Below are 19,355 nucleotides of genomic sequence, written 5' to 3'. Positions count from 1 at the left end.
CCCACAAGTAGACTTTGGATTTGTCTTCCAACCAAAAGACTTACACACCGTCAGACCTAACAAAAACTCAATCATCGCAACATAAAACACCGGAATATATTTTATATACAAACATTTCAAATATCGCGCGCTCTTCATAACTCACCTCCACCACACCACGTTTCGTAGTTGCTCTTTCGCTGTCATCCCACCCGCTCACCGCACCACACACATTCATCTTTTGTTCGACGACCTTGGAGCGGCAGTCGTTAGTTCCGCGCGATTCGGTTGCTCAAGTAGTTCCAAGTGGTTCATTTCGTCTCAAGACAAATTAGTTATTAAATTTATATGTACAGGTAATTCGCTCCAGTATATTTGTATGTATTTCCCTCTCAGCTATATTTATTCTTATTTAATTTTTTTTTTAAGTTAATTTTTTCTTACCCAATCGGGAGTGATTAGCGTTAAAATTTGACCTGATAGTGCCCTCCAGTGTTTGTTCCTCGTGTAGACGCATCTCAATAATTGGTGAGTATATATTAGTGTTGTTTCTATTTATCAAAACTAGCAACTATAATGATAAGAATATATTTTATTTTGAAATTGCTTGGATTCCACTGGAACTAGTTCCATGCTTCCATGCTCACTCGCTCTCTTCTTATCTATCGCTCTTTGGCTGGCGCGCTCTCGCGCTCTCTTTGTGTGCGTGTGGACAGTGTGTTTTTTGTTGTTTTGCGCTTTATGTGTTGTATTTTGTGTGTTTGGCCGAAGTATTTAAAACAAAAGTGCAGCGGAAATAGTTAATAACAAAATATTAGTCGACGGTAGCGGTCCGGTTGTTTTCGTGCTCATCGCGAGTACGTATTTATTTTTAAAAAATAATAAACGCGAAAGGCAAGAGAACGCGGCATAAGTTGTTGATTTTTGAGTTTTGTTTGTTAATTTTCCAATTGCAAAGCAAAATTGCGGTTTTTATTTTGCTTCATTGCTTTTCCAACGTGGCAACGTGAATGTGTGGGTGTGCTTTGTTGTGTGTGCATGTGTGTGAGTGCGTGCGTGTTTGTTTGTTGGGAAATCGCAGCAAAATATTTAATTGATTTTTCACCGGTTTATTTCCTAACCTCAAACGCAACATCTCCCTCTTCTTCTTTGCCAGCTGTTGCATACAACAAATAATAATAATAATAACAACAACAGCCACATAGGAAAACAAAAACAAACTGAGAAATAATAGCAGCCAAATAAAGGATAAACGGCGAGAAAAGCCGCAAGAAACCACAAAAATGAATATCGATTCGCTGAAAAACGAGTGGGAGGAACTCAACAAGGAGTTTGTCGAACTGGAGGTAAACTCTATATATATATATACATTTATATATACACACATATATCTCTATAATCGAGAAGTAATGCCCAAAGACTATATAGATATCAATACCAAATTGCCGAAAACAAGAAAGAGGCAAGCGCACAAACAAACACCCACACGTGTCTGTCTGCGTCGCTTTCACCTTGGACAAAAACAGCAGCTTGTTCTTAAAAATACCCTTGCCAAAAGAGCCAAATGAAATCCGCTAAGAACTCAATAATTTCCAATGATTTTGATACTGTTATCAGCAAAAAAATTATAAATTGCATCAATTTGTATGTACAATTGTATACTCTTTTTTTCCAATCAGATGATTTTCAAAATTAAAATTTTAAAAAACAGCTGTTATCGAAATAATTTTACAGCTGCCTTATATGATATCAGTAAAGTATGGAATGCCGATCGCCTGTTTTCAAAGATTATTGAACTCATAGTTGTTATATGGCTGTTTATTACGATAAGTAAAGATAATACCATTGAACTTTGAACTTCATTTTCAATTGAGTTGCTCGGTGCTCGGCAAGGGTATTCAAAATTCGCGCGTCCAAGTCGCAACCTCTGTGCGTGTTCTCAGTGGTATCTTGCTTATCCGTTTCCAACCCTTTTCTTTTCATTCCCACCGATCACAGAGCTGCAACAGGCGGTACATCGAGCTGCTGGAGCAGCTGCACAGCCATCAACAAATGTGCTTCAATGAGATCAAGCATCAGCGGTACCGCATGAACCAGATAACGACGTCTCTGCGACAGTGAGTATTGGAGGTCATCGACCCTCGATTATTTTGAAGAACCAACGGGAAGGTGGGCTCCCACTCCAGCGTTAAAGATTAAAGATGTTCCTTGCAATTAAATGGATTTGCTAACCAACTCCAGTTATGTATATATATTTATATATATATAGCGGGGCGATCTTTGCACAATGACATTTCCATTCCAATCGCTTTGGCACCTTGAAAACCGGCGCCATTTTCCCACCCCCTTGGCCCTTGGCTTTCGCGGGGATTTTGAGCTGTGTGTTCTTGTTTGCACGATTGGAATTTGACTTCAATCAATTAGATCCGTCTAATCAGGCGAACACACGCATTTCAGCACTCGAGCACTTGCGTTGATTATGTGGGCCGAGGCAGGGAACACAGTTCTTGCGACAATTAGTCAGGCCGTAATCAGTTCTTATCGCGGAAGTGGCAACAGTTGGTTGTTGGTTGAATCGCTCGGAAACAGTGTTTTTACAACTGTTTTCTTTTCTTTTTTTTTCTTGGCCGTGATAAAACTTCTGATAAACCAGAGCCCCTAGACTTTGCTCACTCCATCCAAGACTGCGACTATTCGGGCTCCGTGTTTTATGGTCGCGTCATAAAAATACCCCTGGCCCGATACGCTCGGCAAAAACATAAAAAGGGGGAGTGGAGCATTCTGCCGGACTGCAAATTAAGCCCAAAACTGCCCAACTGCCCAGCTGACCAGCTGCCCTTGACCCTACGTCGCAATAGTACAGACACACTCACCTGCGCAACACGCAATCCCAGCAAACACAAACACACAAATGTACAGGCACAGTGGGGCAAAGTGCTTTAGATGTAGGGGTTTTTGAAAATTCGTATATATTCAATCCAAAACCATTATTTTAATTTACTGTTGTTGAAATGCGATGATTCACTGATATTAAATATAGTGGATAGTATAGTCGATCGAAGCGATTTAAGTGCGTTGCACGCTCTTCGTCGTTTTCGATTTAAATTATAATTATAATTCAAATTATAATATCTGTTGAATATATCTGTTGAGCCGCAGGGTGGCGAATTGCTTTACTTCGCATGCAAAATACCGCCTCAACTTTGACCCACTGTGCGACCAAGGCTTTTCGATTTTCGCTTTTATACTCTATACTATATACTTTATATTTGTTTTGAGCGCGGCTTCGCAGCGAGTGGAAGTGGAAGAGAAATCGCTTGCATTGGCGCGCTTTTGAACACTCACAAATGTGGGGTACACAAATCAAATAGCTGGCTGCGCGATGATGAAACACCAGATTCTTAACACTTTTATTGAGGCCTTTCGTTTGTTTGATTGCTGGCTGGCTAATCGCGAGCTTTAATTTCCCTATTCATACTATGTATGTATGTATGTAGTTCTGCCCCTTGTGACGCGTGTTTGGCGTCACGTTGCAACCGTTTGCTGAACCCCGCGAACCCGAGGAACGCATTCATTCAGTCGGTCGCATAAATTATGCAATTCGCGGAGTAGTAGCTAAAATCAACTGATTACCATCTTGACCTGACAGGTCCTACACTGCGAAAAACTCACAAATTCCATTGGAAACAAGCAGTTCCAGTTTAAAATAAAACATCTACGATACACATTGAAACCTTTTTGCTAGATTATATATGTTTTTTGCGCACTCTGCTTTTTTTCTCCAAGTGTGCGCAACGAAAACCTGTTACACTCGCGATGTTTTTGTCGCTGATTGGCTGGCTTGCTTTCCGCCGTATTTTTTCCAAGCCAAATGAATTTTAATTGAGGCATGCAAATCGGGTGTCAAAGTTACGGAATTCGCTCTGTTTTGTGGTGCTAGCCGTAGAAAGTGTTTGAATGCAAACAATGGCAAACACTGGCAAACAGTTCAATTGCGATTAGCATGCATCGTTGCTCAACACTCAAATATTGTTTATTCACTAATGATCAAATAGAGTTGGGTAAGCGCGTTTTGTAACAATTTTGTTGGCTAGATATCTCAGTTTATTGTAATTGTAGAGTTGGCTGGGTGTGTGTACATAAAGAAGCTTTTAATTTGCTTGCACTTTTAAGTGTTTTTTTTTTTTTTTTTTTTTTTTTTTTTTTGTGGTTCCATGATTTTGTAAGAGGATTTTGCGATTACTTTTGAGACTCGCCCTTTTCTCTATGATTATTTATTTGAGACATTTGAATGGGCTTCGGGCTAATTGGTAGTATGAGCAATTAGTCAAATTTCACAATAAGAACTATTTTACTTCATTTTTTCGGGCTCTTTTCTATGGAAATTTCCCACTATCTTGTACGAAATAATCTGCAACAGATTGGCAAGTCATCATCCCAGACGATATTGGTGGCAAGTAGTGGTAGATGAGAGGGTTGCGTTCCCATAAGCAAATGGAGCGGAAACAAATATAATCGGACCACTTAGTATGGTCAGCTCCATTTCGCCGTATCGCCATGGCTCGGTAAACGTTATCTGTCCATCGGCTTGCGGCTTCAACGGGGTATTAGAGGTGTTCAGAGATAAAACAACTATAAATCCACCTTTGACGAGCCATATAGATGTGCACTGAAGGCGGAACATACATACGTTTATGGTAACAGTTAATTGACCGAATAAACTATACCCGCCCACTTTGGCCATCAATTATGCGCATCTAAATTGAACTTTGACGCTGGAAATTGTTCTTGCTGCCCCACAGTTGCCATTGTGCCGTAATAAACAAATAACTGCGTGTATAAGCGAATAAATTATTACAAAAATATGGCTTAAAGTGAAGCGTGTGACAATCAATAAAACAATAAATGTACATTCGAACAAAGTCCGAAAATGATTTTATGTTAATTTATGGGAATATAGCAAAACAAATACATACGAAAAAATACAAAACAATTTTCGCCACTGATACGATAGTTTAAGTACACCTTTATACACATAATCTAATCGCATTTTTGCCAACGGTAGTCTTGTATAGATTGTTTTTACTTAACAGTTGAATATACTTCAAACTGTGTTCTTTCGGTAATTACATAACGAAAAAAAAACACTTTTTTAGCACTTCACAATACCGAAAACAAATCAAATCTATCTTATATATAGTGCTATTTTACGTACATTCATTTACAAGGCACCGTCTTTATCTTTACACTCAATTTATGAGAAAGTAATCTGATCTGTATTCTATGACGCAAAGTGTATATTGGCCCACCTCCTCCTTTTGTTATGTACAAAATTTGTCTAAATTCTGATCCCCAAACATAATCGATATTTTGTCAGGTTCAAAGGGCCCGTTCCGGCGGAGGACAAGGAGAAGGTCGATGACCTGCACAAGATGACCTTGAAGCGCAAAGCGCAACTGCACGAAATCGAGCAATCCTTGCCAGCGAAATCCGGCCGCTATTTGCAGGTGAGTTCCCCACACTGAAGTCCGAGTTCCGAGGTCCAAAGTCTCTGATATAAAAGTGCGCCCAGGCCATAAAACTGAGAACTTTGCCTCCAAGTGGAAACGGGAAATAAGTGAGGAAAAAGTTCTTTCCTGCGCGACAATTCTCGCGTCTCTTGTTATGGATTATGGCAGGACTTTGGGTTTTGGTCTCGTTCGTGGCATTTCAGTTGGACTCCACTCCTCCACTCGAGTTGAATCAACTCAACTTGACTCGAAGTTGACCCACTGAAACTCACTGGCGACCTCCTCGCTCTGCTCTCCCCATTCCTTTGCAGATAATCCTGGGCGATGTAAATGTCTCGATTCTCAACAGAAACGACAAAGTTCGCTATAAAGACGACTATGAAAAGTTTAAATTAATACTCAACGTAATTGGACTGATAATGGCCTTCTTCAATTTGATATTCAACTACAGGTGAGTGGCACTCTCCGGCACTGCCATGAGTTGCACCTAATCACAACTTGTGCTTCGCAGGGCCCTGGAGCTGGCCTTCATATTCCTGCTGGTCTGGTACTACTGCACCCTGACCATTCGCGAGTCCATCCTGAAGGTGAACGGCTCGAGGATCAAGGGCTGGTGGCGGGCGCACCACTTCATCTCCACGGTCGCCGCCGGAGTTCTATTGGTTTGGCCACAGGGCGAGCACTGGCAGATCTTCCGGATGCAGTTCATGTACTTCAACGTCTACATCAGTGAGTTGTGCATTTCAGCTTGCGGCAAACTACGCCCCTACTAACTACTCCAAGAATATTTCGTTAAAACTCCGCCTTTGTATGCATTGTAATCGCGGCGTATCCCGTGTCTCTCAATTGCAGGCATAGTCCAGTATTTGCAGTTTGGCTACCAGAAGGGCCTGCTCTATCGGCTGAAGGCGCTCGGCGAGCGGCACAACATGGACATCACCATCGAGGGCTTCCACTCGTGGATGTGGCGCGGCCTGAGCTTCCTGCTGCCGTTCCTGTTCATCGGCTACGGTTACCAGGCGTACAACGCGTGGACGCTCTACAAGTTGGCCTACAGCCCGCCGGATGCGCCGTGGCACGTGTCCGTCATGTCCGGCCTGTTCCTGCTGCTCTTCGTGGGCAACATGGCCACCACATTGTGGGTGGTGCCCGAGAAGATACGCGAACGGGCCAAGGAGCGCTACCGACTCCAGAGCATGGGCAAGTCGATGAAGCTGCGCAAGGAGATGAAGGTGAGGAAGTCCAATGGCGGCGACTATGGCATTCTGTCCTTTTTCTTCCGGGCAAAATAGCAAATTGGCAAAAGACTGCAGAAGCTCCAATCTTTAACACATATATATATGAAATTGGAATATTAAATTTGTGAATTTCTAACATGGCTTCGGTATTCGAATTGGGTTTGTTTAGATATGGTTTTACATAGATTGATTCGTGAATAGCATGGCATATTAACCCCTTGTCGCCGACGTGAATCTTTTGAATAACTCCCACACATAACCACATATGTTTGCTCGTACCTAATTGCAGAATAGCGCCAGTGACTTGGACCTCTCGAGCGGATCGAAACTTTCGCCCACTGCGACCTCGACCACTTCCATTGCGACTGCGACGCAAACGCCCGCCGAGAAGAAGGAAACTTAAACGGATCGGTGTGGTGTTTCTGATTAGCCAGGCATTTCAATTGAACATATATCTACTGTTTTTACTACGTTTTTTTTCCTATTTATTAAATTTCCCCTTGGTTTTGTGCCTCTCCCCCCACCCAGCCACCAAAACGACTTTGAAGTGTGTCTTTTTCCCCATTTCATTACACATAATGTAAAACTGTTGTACATTTGAAGCAAACACTATATAAGCAAAGAAAAAACAACAATATGTAGTCATAGTACACATTTTTTTTTCGCCTAATTGTAAGTATGAAAAGTGAGAAGATGAAATATTAAATGGAATTGAAGTGACCCGTTTTTGTTTATTTTTTATGTTTAGACTAAGATTGAAATGGAAGCTAAAAAAAGGACAAATAAATGAGAACGAATGATGGTTAATAATATGCATTTCGTGTTATAAGTGGAAAAGTAAGGAGTCTCTATATACCGTGCGCACCCAGTTCCATTCCAACCAAAATGTTGAATTTGAGCGGTTTCCCCCTGGGGTGCAAATGACTCCAAAAAGTGGCAGGCGGCGTGGTGACAAGGCTTAGGTAATGTCGCCTTGTTTTACTGGCGGCCATTAATGCGGCTCCCTGTTGGCCGTCTCCCCAGCATTTCCCGGCCGGAAAAGGGGATCCCCTGGCTTTTCCGAATCCCTCCGCTGCCGTTCCCTTGCCCCGCTCACCTCACATTTGGTGCAACAAAGGTTCGCCTCCTGCAATGCGGCAAAAAGCGGCGCGGTTTTTGCAGCTCCATTTTGCCATCGCCCGCCTCGACCGCGAAAACCGCAAGCCCAGTGTCTCTGTGTGAGTGCGTTCCTACACAGTGAGAAAATACGATCTTGTGTCAAACTCTAAAGTGAGCACTATGAACAGCAATTGCTGGCAAAGGCGGGCGCCTTTTTTCTCCCAGTGCATGTGGGCCCGTGCAGTGAGTTGCCGGTTCCAGGATCCCGGGATCCTGGCCATTTTGCTTGTCTGCGCTCTGCCGCAGCCTAATTTGGCGAGAGTTCATTAATTGCGTAAACGGCGCGCGCTTTTAATTATGTCGAACGTTGAGCGGTGGGTTCGCTGGCTTCGCTGGCTTCGGTGGTGGGTGGTGGTGGGTAAATGGTGGTGCTGTTCGTATTTTGTGCATTTGTGGCACTGTTTGCATTGTTGCTGCAAAACCCACTGCCCACCGTAGCCCGCCAGCACCCACTGTTTTTCTGCGGCAAATGGCAACAACGGAATTTACGACTTTTGGTCAACGCAGCCGCAGCGACCATCAAAAAGGAAGCGACAAGGGTTAAAGAGCGGCCCGGCGGCGGGTTAAGGGACCAGCACCCCCACCCCCCTGCGCGATTATCATTTATTGCAACCGCATGCGCTCGCGGAAAGCGGAAAATGTCGGACGGGGCCATTGTAAAGGCGGGTAATTCGTTAATTTGATAAGCATACGCCATGTTGCACCGCCACCGATTGAAAATCACGCAGAGTCCGCCCGATCGAAAACAACAAAAAAAAAACAAAAATAATGACAACTAGGAGAGGGGCACTACATATGTATGAGCGGCGGTCAGAGGCGGAACATTGATAATACCAATTGGTTATAATGCTGCAACAGTGGGTTGATTGACAAGTTGGTCACACAATTCGTGCTTCAAATGCAACTTTCCAACAACATGCTTTTGCAACATCTCTTTGCTTGAACTTATTATATTACTGCTTAAATATTTATGCATTAAGTTATAGTTATTTAAAATATAGTTGTGCACGCTGAATTTTGCGTACGACCATGGTCCTTTTGGCTGCCATGACAACGAGTCGTTCCGAGTTGGCCGAAAGCAGTTCGCAATGTGGCCCAAACCACAGGACGCGTGGGCGCTGACAGTCCGCTTTCGGCCAATAATTCTGATTTAATTTATGCGCGAAAAATCGCACTTAATCAGCGTTTGATTTACGCATCGAACGGCACATAAAAAGCGAAACGGGGGCATTGGAAAAAGGTTTGTTTGTGCATTTTAAATCTGCTGATTTCACTAAAATGATGATAAAATTATAGAAAAACTGTGTGCACAAATGGCCAAGAAAACCAGTGTGGGACAGTACATAAGTCAACACTGGAATGGCTATTATGCAATGTATACAAATTGAACTAGTGACAAAAGATGTCCTCAAACGAAAACGGGGCAAAAGTGCGCAACATGAAATTGAAATTTTCAAATCAAATCAAACGAGCACAATAAACAATTATAAAATATAGAGGCAAAGGCAATTTGTGTCTGTTCGAAATATGAATATGAATATAAACGCATGCATATGCGGCTATTAACAATCGAACGGAATAAAAAATGAAATTAATTTTGAAATTAAATTTCGCCAACAATGGAAATGAATTTAAGCAGAAGAGGACAACAATGCGAACAGCCTGAAAAACTCATCAAAAGAAAATTCAATTTTCAAACAGCCCAAAAGTTCAGCTGCCCAAGAGGAGAGCAAAATTGAAAGAGATGAAAGAAATGGCAAATTAAATCGAGCAATCAAATGAGCATAATAAGTTAATCAAGAACTTGGCCAGGATCAATGGGGTCAGTTTCTGTCCCTTCAGTTCTATCCTTCCCCCCCCTCCCCCACCGGGAAAATTGAAAAGGAGACAAGCAGGTTGACATACCAGCAAATAAATAAATGCACTCAACTATGTAATATGGCCAACAACAAAAGGGTAGCGCCAATAGGGTAGGGGGAGGGGGGAAGGTGGTTGGAATGTCCATGGTCAGAGATTGTCTAGCCCAGACACCGCCCCCCTCGCCCACCTTCTTGTACTTCCTTCGAGCAGCAAATGTAGCGTAAAATCGTTAGTTTTCTTTTGGCCCGGTCCGGATCTGAACCACGTAATCAGTCGCCTTTCCGCCCCTTAGACCGCCCCCCACCCCCCCTAACACCGCCTCTGTCTGAGCCTGATTTATAGCCGACACACGATTTTCGGTTGCCAACAAAATGTTTGCAGCGCTTCTTCGCCTCTGGTCCGCCGGCAACAATTGAAAATCAGATCAATGCACCGAGATACAGGAGTCTATAATAGGATCGGGAGAAATCTTCAATGGCGGAAGGGTGGGGTGTTCCGAGGTTAAAGAGAGGTTAAGGTTGGGTATAAAGTACACATGTGCATTTAAGTTTGAATAGCTCAATAGCTGTGGACATTCCACATTTGGTTGAATTAAAGCCACTGGATGGCACATTGCAATTATAATCACGGTTTGCGCCTGTGGCTATATGCCCGCATGACCCTTCTTCACCCGTGAACCCAGAAACTCTGGTCATTCGCCCATTTCTACTACCCCATACAAAACCACAAATTTTTAGCTTTGGTTTGAATTATGTGCCGCATTAGTTGGTCCTCTTTGGCGAAGTAGTGGGGCATGGAATACTGCGAGGGAGTGCCTAAAAATGCTCCACCACGCACTCGCAAAACTTTCACACAAATTGAATTATGCAGTCGCCCAGTCGCCAGTCGCCAGTCGCCAGTGGCAGACACAAAAGCAAAATGTGGAGAATGGGTTGAAAGGGTTCAGCGAGTGAGCGAGACAGACATTGGCACGGGGTCAGGGTTCCTTGCCACCCACCCAAGGCCACTCCAGGCACTGTGACTTTGGCAAATGTAACTGTAATTTATTGAAATTTGTTAGCAGACACAAAACCCGCCACAAAAGACCGCAACTCCTCTGCGCCACTGAACTATGTACTCCTCCTCCTCCGGCTACTCTTTATTCCCAAAAAAAAAAAAGCAGTAGAGGGAAAAGTAGAGTTCGGGTCACGCTTTTTGTCACGCTTTTTGTCACGCTTTTGCTGCCCGCGGTCAGAAGTCAGACGCTTTCCACTCACCCTTTCGTTTCATTCGATTTTTCACTTAGTTTTAGTTTGTTAGAAGCCTTCTAACGACAACGCTGCGGCTTCTTTTTATAGATTGTCTGTGCACTATACCATATTGAAATAACTTCAAAAATTCCCTGATTCCCAGGACTTTAAACTAGATTTATTACATATTCCCAAACATAAAATAATATTCTTCCCCGGAAGTGTGCTTTTAATGTCGCCGATAGAGGGCGACACGTTGGCTCTGTGCTTTTAATTGCTGACAGGCTTTGGTCATGACCAGGAACAACCCACTGGAGGCCACCCATTACAACGCCCCCATCACACACACACACAAATTTTCGTGATGTGTACTTCTTTTTTTTCTGTTCCCAAAAAAAAAAAATGTTTGCCAGCTGCAACGTTTCGCGGTTGCATGCTAAAAAGTTTTAAGTGCCCCGCTCGACCAGCCAGCCGCTTTTCCACCCGATTTTCCAACCGATTTTCGCCCTTTTCCCACCTTCTTAACCGAACAATGCCGCTGCCCCTCCCCTTTACCCATTGCCAGCCCCATACGCTTCAGTTTTTCTATTAAGCATCCCAGGCTCGTCTCATTTGTTGCCTATTTGTCCATGGCTCCCCTTGGCTTTCCCTTTGGCTTTCCCAGCGTTTTTCCAGCATTTCCCCCACCCATTGCCCCCTTCCATCCCGCTCCGTTCCCCGCACAGAGACATCGTAAAAATGCCAATGAGCCGACCTGAGCGGACGGCGTTAAAAACTTTTCTCATTTATCAGGCGATGGAGGGACCAGAGATGTTACCTTTGGCCCACAGCCTCTCCTTGCAGCCACCAAAAGCAGACCACCCACCACCCAGCTCTTCAGTGGCGTCAGGTAAATTGATTGTCGTCGCCAACGAACTTCGACGGTTGTTGGTCAACTCGCCTCAACTCAAACTGAAGCCAAGGGCACTGCGAAATGCATGTTCGCCAATTAGGTAAGCCAGTGTTACGAAGCGGAGAAAAAATATCTTAAAACTAAGAGTAGCAATAGTCCTTAGCAACATTCGACTTACATGTTTTAAAATATTTTTAAAATTTAAATAAGTGCGCAACATAGCGCAATCGGTACGTACAGCATTTTCCTTCAGAGTAGCCACCCCCCTCACACCGCCTTAAAGTTTTCGCACGCCCAGTATTTAATTGCCGTAGTTTCCCTCGATATTTCCCGCCTTTCTCCGCACTCTTCGCACCATTTCTGGATTTTTAAAACGACAACAATGGCCGGCAAGTGGCAAAAGTTTTTGGGTCAGCTGGGGGCGTCAGAGGGTTAAGGGTTCCGATGGGGGGCGGACTTCCAACTGCAGTTGAAGTTGAAGCCGGTTAATGGCCAGGCAAATGAGCAAACTGGACAAGCGGCTAATGAGCAGCCGCCAAAGAGTTGGGCGAACAAATTTATACACAAATATAAAAGGCTAAAGAAAAGTATATGCAGGCAGAGAAATAAAAAAACTGGGGAAAAAATCAACGTAGAAGAGTAAAGTCGTCTCAATGGAAAATAACGCCAGTTTTCAATTAATATATATTAGCAGTTTTAGAGTGTAATTGTCAATCTTCAAATGGCATCAATTGATTTAACGCTTTAACTTAAACTTAGATTTGGCAACCCTTTATTACGCATTTCAATTAACCCACAGCGATCGCTTTTGCGGCCATTCAGTGGGGTTTTTTTTGCACGCCGCCAATTCCTTTTAATAAATATTCGCACATTAACGAAAACTCATCGACATCAATTCTGGCAAAAGACCCTTCCGTGCCACCTTTCCACCTTCACTTTTCCGACTTTCCACGCATTTGCGCAGCGCTAATGGCAAAAACAATAAATTTCCAACCATCCAGCCAGCCATCTCGTCGATATCCTTTCGATCCTTGTATATATTTCGTTATTTTCGGCGCTTTTTTTTACTTTTCTTGCGCTTTCGTTTTTTTGTTTTAAATTACTTTCGAGCATTTAAAATGCGGCAAAATGAATTGACAGCGATTTCCGTTGCTGAGCAGGCGCCTTTAGTTTAATTATTTGTGCAGTTTAACCCGAGGATAAAGGATAAAGGAGCCACTGCACACATGTGTCAATTAATTATAAAAAAGTATTCACATTTATTCCAGCGCCATCGCACTGACGCGAAGAAAAACAAACAGGAAAAAGCGGCTGGCGAAAGGATGTGCCAGGATTTATACGTACACATACATATAGGGCACACACAGACAGCAGACTCGCACACATTCTCATAATAAAGCGTTAATCATGTTGACGCACCACTGTTCGCCACGCCCCCTCATTTGGGTCCGCCCCAATCCAATGAGGCTCAGCACAACTAACAAGATTTGGTGATAAATGTGTTAAAGCCTTGAGATATATGCACAAAAATTAATTCCCTGCCGCGAAGCAAGAGCAAGGATGGAACTTAAAGCCGAACTAAGGGCCAACTTAAACAAATTTTGGAATACTTCATGGCATACGTTAATGTTTAACTAAATAATGGTTTAGGCTTGGCAAAGAAGTAAGTATCCGAATGGGGCAAGTATTCAAACACTAGTATTCTAGCCTTTTCTGTTCGATTTAAAGCGGAAAGTGATTCGTGGTCCATTGACCAAGGATCTTCATGTCCTGTGGAATGCAGTATAGCCATTTCGACTGGCCCCTTGAAGTATGCAATGTTGGCAAAGTTCTGACATGGTCGCCAAGGGGGCGGAAAATGGAGTCGGAAAGGTGCGAAGAGGGGCGGAAAGGGGGGCTGTGGCAGATTCAACGAGCCAACGAGGGCAGGCGGCAAAGCAAACAAACAAACCAGCCAAGCAAAATGAAAACAAAAACAAAACGACGGCAAACAGAAGCAACAACTGGGATCACACACACACACACGCTCTGGCCCGCATTTTCCTGAAATGGCATTTGATGGACGGGGAACACGAGAGGTGGAGGAGGAGGAGGTGGGGGGATCTGTGAAAAGCAACTCCAAGTACCAGGCATTCCCCATATCCTTGTCCAGGTGACAGCCGCCTCTCGCACAAATGATAATAACTGGGCAAGCAAAATAATGTAAGAAACAAGTTGGCAAATATAAGGCAAAGAAACGCAATGGAAAATATCCAGGGAAATGGCCAGTGAATATATATATATATATATATATATATATGAATATATATATATATATATATATATATATATATATAGATGTGTATATATATGAAAGCCCAGTTTATTAAACTGATGTTTCTAATATGCTTGCCTCCACAGTGCGTATGATTAATTTGCATACATTACTCATACGCAGCGTTGCCACTACTTTTACTACATTTAGAGAGTTCAAAAATCTATGTACTCTCTACCTGAAAATGCCGTTAAGGAATCTATTATATTTTCGAGTAACAATTAAAACTTAATCTAGTTAACTGTTCGTTTTTTTTTATTTTTTCCACTCGTTTTTTATTCCATTTTGGTTTTGTGACTTAAACAGCTTTTTCTTTACGTGCGCGCCTGAAATATAAATATGTTCCACGGCTTAACGCCATTTTTATGCACTCTCCTTTCTCCGCGAGGACTCACTTCCTCTTTTCCTCCGTCTAATCCTTTGCACCTCACTTCCTTTCGTTTCCCCACGTGTGTTTGCCTGTTTTTTTTTATATTTTTTTTCTATACTTTTTCGGCTTTATCGCGTCGTGTGTTTTCTGTGTTTGTGTCATGCAGTTGACGTGCGCTTATTTTCTATTCCGCTCCATATGTCACACTCACACATGTACAGACACGGAGAAAGCAGGGAGAAAGCGGGGAGAAAGCGGAGAGAAATGCAGAAGCGGCGGTGCTTTTGTTGTGCATCGTTTCAATTTTTCGTGTTCACTTCTTTCTTCTGCTTTTTACTGCCTCCGTTTTCTTTTTTTTTTTTTCATTTTCATTTTTATCATTTTCAGTTTGCCTTTAAAAATATACTCTTTAAAAAATATAAACGCATAAAGACAAATTAGCGACATTTTTAAAAATTTTCCAGGAATTTCACTTTAATAAATTTATGTGTACAATGTGTTTTTTTTTTTAATTTAAAGTACATTTTACTCTCACATTCGCTGTTCAAAAATACTAAATTTTTTTAAGAAAAATAGGCAAAATCAAAAACAAATTCTTGAAGTTAGAGTATTTCAATTCGTACATTCATAAATCTTTATTTGTAGCTTTTTTGGTCTCTGAGTGTGTGTGTGTGTGTGTGTGGGTTGCATATGTGTGAAGTGCATATGTGTGAAGTGCATCTGTGTGCGAATGTGTCTGGAATTTTGTTGTATAAATTGCGTTGGGAATAAGAATTGAGTTCTAAAGAGATTTAATGGCACGTTCTGTCCCACTCCTTAGCTCTCTCTCTCTCTCTCTCTCACACACCATATCCCTCTCTCTGTCTTTCATTTTCATTCTCTATCAGTTGGCTGTGAAACATCTTACTTGACTTCTGCTTCTTTTCAACGCAAATGGGTCTAAACAATGTGTGCTTATACAAAGCATTTTGGATTTGTCAATTTTGCATTCGCATCCTCGGAGTTGCTGGAAAAAGTTGGGCGGAAAAGTGGGCGTGGCCATGGGTCAGGGGATTTGAGAAGCATTCAATTCCGGTCAAATCACTCTAGTTCCCATTTCCGTGTTCTATTAATACCCATTGTTGGCAAGTCGCTCATTATCTTTTTGTAGTAATCACTGTCACACATATTTACACTAGAAACCAGAGCTCTCAAATTATTCAACGTACACTTTTGACTAAGGGAAACGCATTCGATATGATGTGATTTCCTTGGCCATTCTTTGGAAACCACAAAAGTGTGCTTCAAGTCCACAACAGACCAAATGTTTTGTGTGCTTTCCATAATCTGAAACCAAAATTCGCATTCTTCCATGTGCGGCGTTCGATAGGGACTCTTTAAACCATTTTTTCCGCTCAAAATGCGTTCAACGAACTCTCTACGGCAACGATAGGGTTAAGGGGGGCCGGGCAAAGGGGGCGTGGCCGGGGTTGGTTAAAATCGCCTGCAGTTTTTCGAAAGCCTGGTAATATGAAAATTGCACTGGCTGTTAACCCTATTTGCAGTTGCTTTTGTGCCATAAACGCAGTCTTCCTCATCCCCCTTTTTTTTACCCCTCCAGCCACTAGCCCCCCCTGCTCATGCTCCCCCCCTGCTGCTGCTTTGTTGTTGTTGTTGTTGTTGTTGTTGTTGCTTATGCTGATTTCGTATCATCAGAGATTTCAGCTTGATGGCCTGTCAGGCTCCTGCCTTTGAAATGATAGCAGAGCTGGCAGAGCGTAAAGGAGCGAGAGAAAGCTATTTGTGCACTACAAAAATTGAACATATGTACTAAATAGTTTGGCAAACTCTGGAATTTGTTAACTTAACATCTAAATGTACTGCCCTGCATTTGGTAATATAACTGTAAGCACTATTAGTTTATATACGTACATCTTAAACAATCTATAAGTTGAGCATTTTTGCGAGTGCAGTCAATGGGGGCAAAAAGTGTAGCATACTTTTCAGCGCTGCCTGATTATATGAAGCAGAGCCGCCTCCCTGGCGGCCACTGAAGGGGGGGAGGGGGCACATGGTGTGCCGAGGGTGTTGCAGCAAGTGTGGAAGAATGTGGTGCAACTGGGGGGTTGCATCTGCTAGCCAAGCACAAAAACTGGGCCCACAGCAGATAACAGAAGACCAGTGGCATGGGCGGTGTGTGAAGGGGGTTGAGGGGAGGTGGAGGCACACATGCGTGCATCCCCGTACTCCACACACACACCGCCCCCCTCTTCAACCCAACCAGCTCTCGTATTATCTTTGGCCAGCGGCGTGTAAATCATTTTGTATGCATTAAATCGTCTTCCACCTGTTAGGTTCCCCTATCCCTGCGCAACCCACCGCACCCCTTTCCCCCCCACCAACACCACACCCCACGCCCTTGAGCCAACTCATTTATATACATGGATTCCTGTTCTTACACATTTCTTTTTTTGCACCCATTTTTTGTGCACATATTTAGAGCTCTCATCTCTGGTTAGTTTTTAACCAAACCAAATTAGTTACGCATCTGTGCCACAAAAGGCGAATTTTCGCTAATTTACCGAGCTGCATAATAAAATCCCCTCAAGAAATGACAGAAACAGTGAGCAGTGTTGAAAAAATTAGTGTATTCTAAAGTATACTAATTTAAATGAAGTATTCTCATATAATTTGAAGTAAAGATAATCACTTACTACATTTTTTAAACCATTTCTAGGGGGAAAATTGTGAGTTTTAGCCCAGGCGGGCCCAGGATGCCAATGTTGGCCGGAAACGCCTGGCTGCGACACTACTTCCGGTGAAAATAAAAGACTTTCACAACACACAAACGCACTCGCACGGACACTTTAATAAAGACAAATGCCAAATTGCCAGTGGCAAGATTTTGACCTGAACTTTTAGGGGCAACGGGGAAAAAGGCCAGAGGAAAACGCTGCAGCGTTGGCAAGTTTATTAATGTTTGACCAAAGGATCCTGAAGAAAAACCCCGAAAAAGCATTTGCGGTGTGCGTGTGTCAACTTCTTTTTCTAATTTGTCTCCAAGGAAATCATCGCCGGGTTCGGACCACTTTTTTTATTGGCTTTGTTTTGAATATGCTCACATTTTATGGCCCGGAAATTTTCACCAGCCAAAATCATTATGATTTCCAGCGAAATTTGTTGGAAAAGTTGGAAATTAATTAGGTGAAAGGAAAAGCAGGCGGAGAACACTTATTCCGTGTCGCTGAATATGGGGGATCCATTTGTTCTGATTGCGATGTTTTTAACAACTCTTGTGCTTGCTGATTTAGCAGTGCTAAATTATGCACAACAAAAAAGGACGGCCAGTAATTGAGCCTAGTAATTAAAGGGTACTACATGTAGTGTTGTAAAACTAATAAAAGAAAGGAAACGGCTAAATTATATCAATATGTCTCTCTGTTCAAGGAATCCAAGTGAATATTTATAAAATAACACAATGCAACAAACTTCATTCAACAATTTTCAGCGAACTAGCCTCTGTTTCTTTCGCTCAGTGTATCGTGTCCGTGTAAGTTGAATCAATTTAAATTCATGTCCGCGTGTGAGTGCTCCGCCTTTTGTGTGAGTGAGTGAGTGAGACCAGCATTCATATGCATATTTTATGTTTGGCAGTTTATTTATGGGAAAACGTTTATACAACCGCTGGGCAGTGGCAAAGCCACGCCCCTTCGACCCGGCATCCGCCCCAGGAAATGCTACACAAAAGGGACATGGGTATAGTGACACTTTTGGCCTTTAAAACACTTGACCGTTGCTTTTCCTGTCACAATTTGGCAAGTGATTTTGATGGCAAAATTGCAGAGAAGGAAGTTGGGAAATGTGACACGGCACAATTTTGTGGAACAAGACACATATTTGTAAAAGCTATTGTGTGTGTGCTTGCAACTATTACAGCTTTCTTATATTTAAATAGCCCAATGGTTTATTAACAATCAACTTACAGTATAAACTTATTAATATGTTCAACCAGCCATGGTTATTTTTCTCCTTTTCGCTGTGGACACGAAACATTTCATCAAGTGAAGTTCGCTTTCCACACGTCAAGTTAGACCATCCGGCCAACGTGGAGTCGCCACCCCTGGCGAAAAAACCCCTTTTCGTGTGGCGTGTTGAGTGCCTAATAAAATCATAAAATAGCAGGTGTTTAGCGCGCCACAAAACGCCCAAAAAGACAAGCCAGGACACGGCTCGCAAGCAGACTAAGGGGGTTCTTCTATGCGATGGGTGATGGCCGCCCAGCGTCAAATTTTATAATATTAATAACCCTTTTTGTAAATGAAATTTTGTGGCAGCAAACATTCCGCTTGTCATTTTGCCAAGGCGAAAACGAATGACACAAGTACATCACACAGGCGCCCAGACTAATCCCACCACCTAATATATATGTATATATATATATGTATATGCAGATAGTATGTTCTGCGATACCCTATATTAAATATGTTATCAAACACACACTTTCCTGAATAAACCTTCAATTGTTAGAAAGTTGTTAAAACTTAACAGAGTTTGTTGAGTATCTTTAAAGTATAGTTCAGTTTGCAGGGTGTTTGCCATTCGATCAGAGTGTTTCGCCTCGTCTTCTTCGTCCGCTGGTTGTTAGTTAGTTAGTTAGTTACCCTCTGATCCGCAGATCCCCCTACACCACTTTTTTTGCGCCACCCTTTTGCCTCTTTTGACAGGACGTTTTTGGCGCTTTGATTCGAAGCGCTGCGGTGGAGGGAAATGTAAGGGAAAAACCTGAATGCCTATGAAAAATGATGTGTATCAGGTTGGAAGCGTGG

At 42.6% G+C, this 19,355-nt stretch overlaps 1 protein-coding gene across 1 annotated transcript; it reads left to right on the top strand.

Moving 5' to 3' along the window:
• Positions 1–762: 762 nt before the first annotated feature.
• LOC6616196 (transmembrane protein 120 homolog) lies at positions 763–7,447 on the top strand. The gene is made up of 8 exons (XM_032725140.1): positions 763–836; positions 1,136–1,325; positions 1,978–2,096; positions 5,357–5,486; positions 5,801–5,940; positions 6,001–6,218; positions 6,342–6,721; positions 7,017–7,447. The coding sequence occupies exons 2-8, from the start codon at positions 1,263–1,265 to the stop codon at positions 7,128–7,130; spliced, it is 1,164 nt and encodes a 387-aa protein (XP_032581031.1). The 5' UTR covers positions 763–836; positions 1,136–1,262; the 3' UTR covers positions 7,131–7,447.
• Positions 7,448–19,355: the final 11,908 nt, after the last annotated feature.

The sequence above is a fragment of the Drosophila sechellia genome, chromosome X (assembly GCF_004382195.2).
Source record: "Drosophila sechellia strain sech25 chromosome X, ASM438219v1, whole genome shotgun sequence".
NCBI lineage: Eukaryota > Metazoa > Arthropoda > Insecta > Diptera > Drosophilidae > Drosophila > Drosophila sechellia.
This window is presented reverse-complemented; position numbering and strand designations above follow the sequence as displayed.

Bases quoted from the DNA above. Each gene is read 5' to 3' on its own strand.
- LOC6616196 (XM_032725140.1), top strand. From the start codon at position 1,263: ATGAATATCGATTCGCTGAAAAACGAGTGGGAGGAACTCAACAAGGAG. The intron at 2,097-5,356 runs GTGAGTATTGGA...ATATTTTGTCAG, and splicing joins ATAACGACGTCTCTGCGACA to GTTCAAAGGGCCCGTTCCGG. The intron at 5,487-5,800 runs GTGAGTTCCCCA...ATTCCTTTGCAG, and splicing joins AATCCGGCCGCTATTTGCAG to ATAATCCTGGGCGATGTAAA.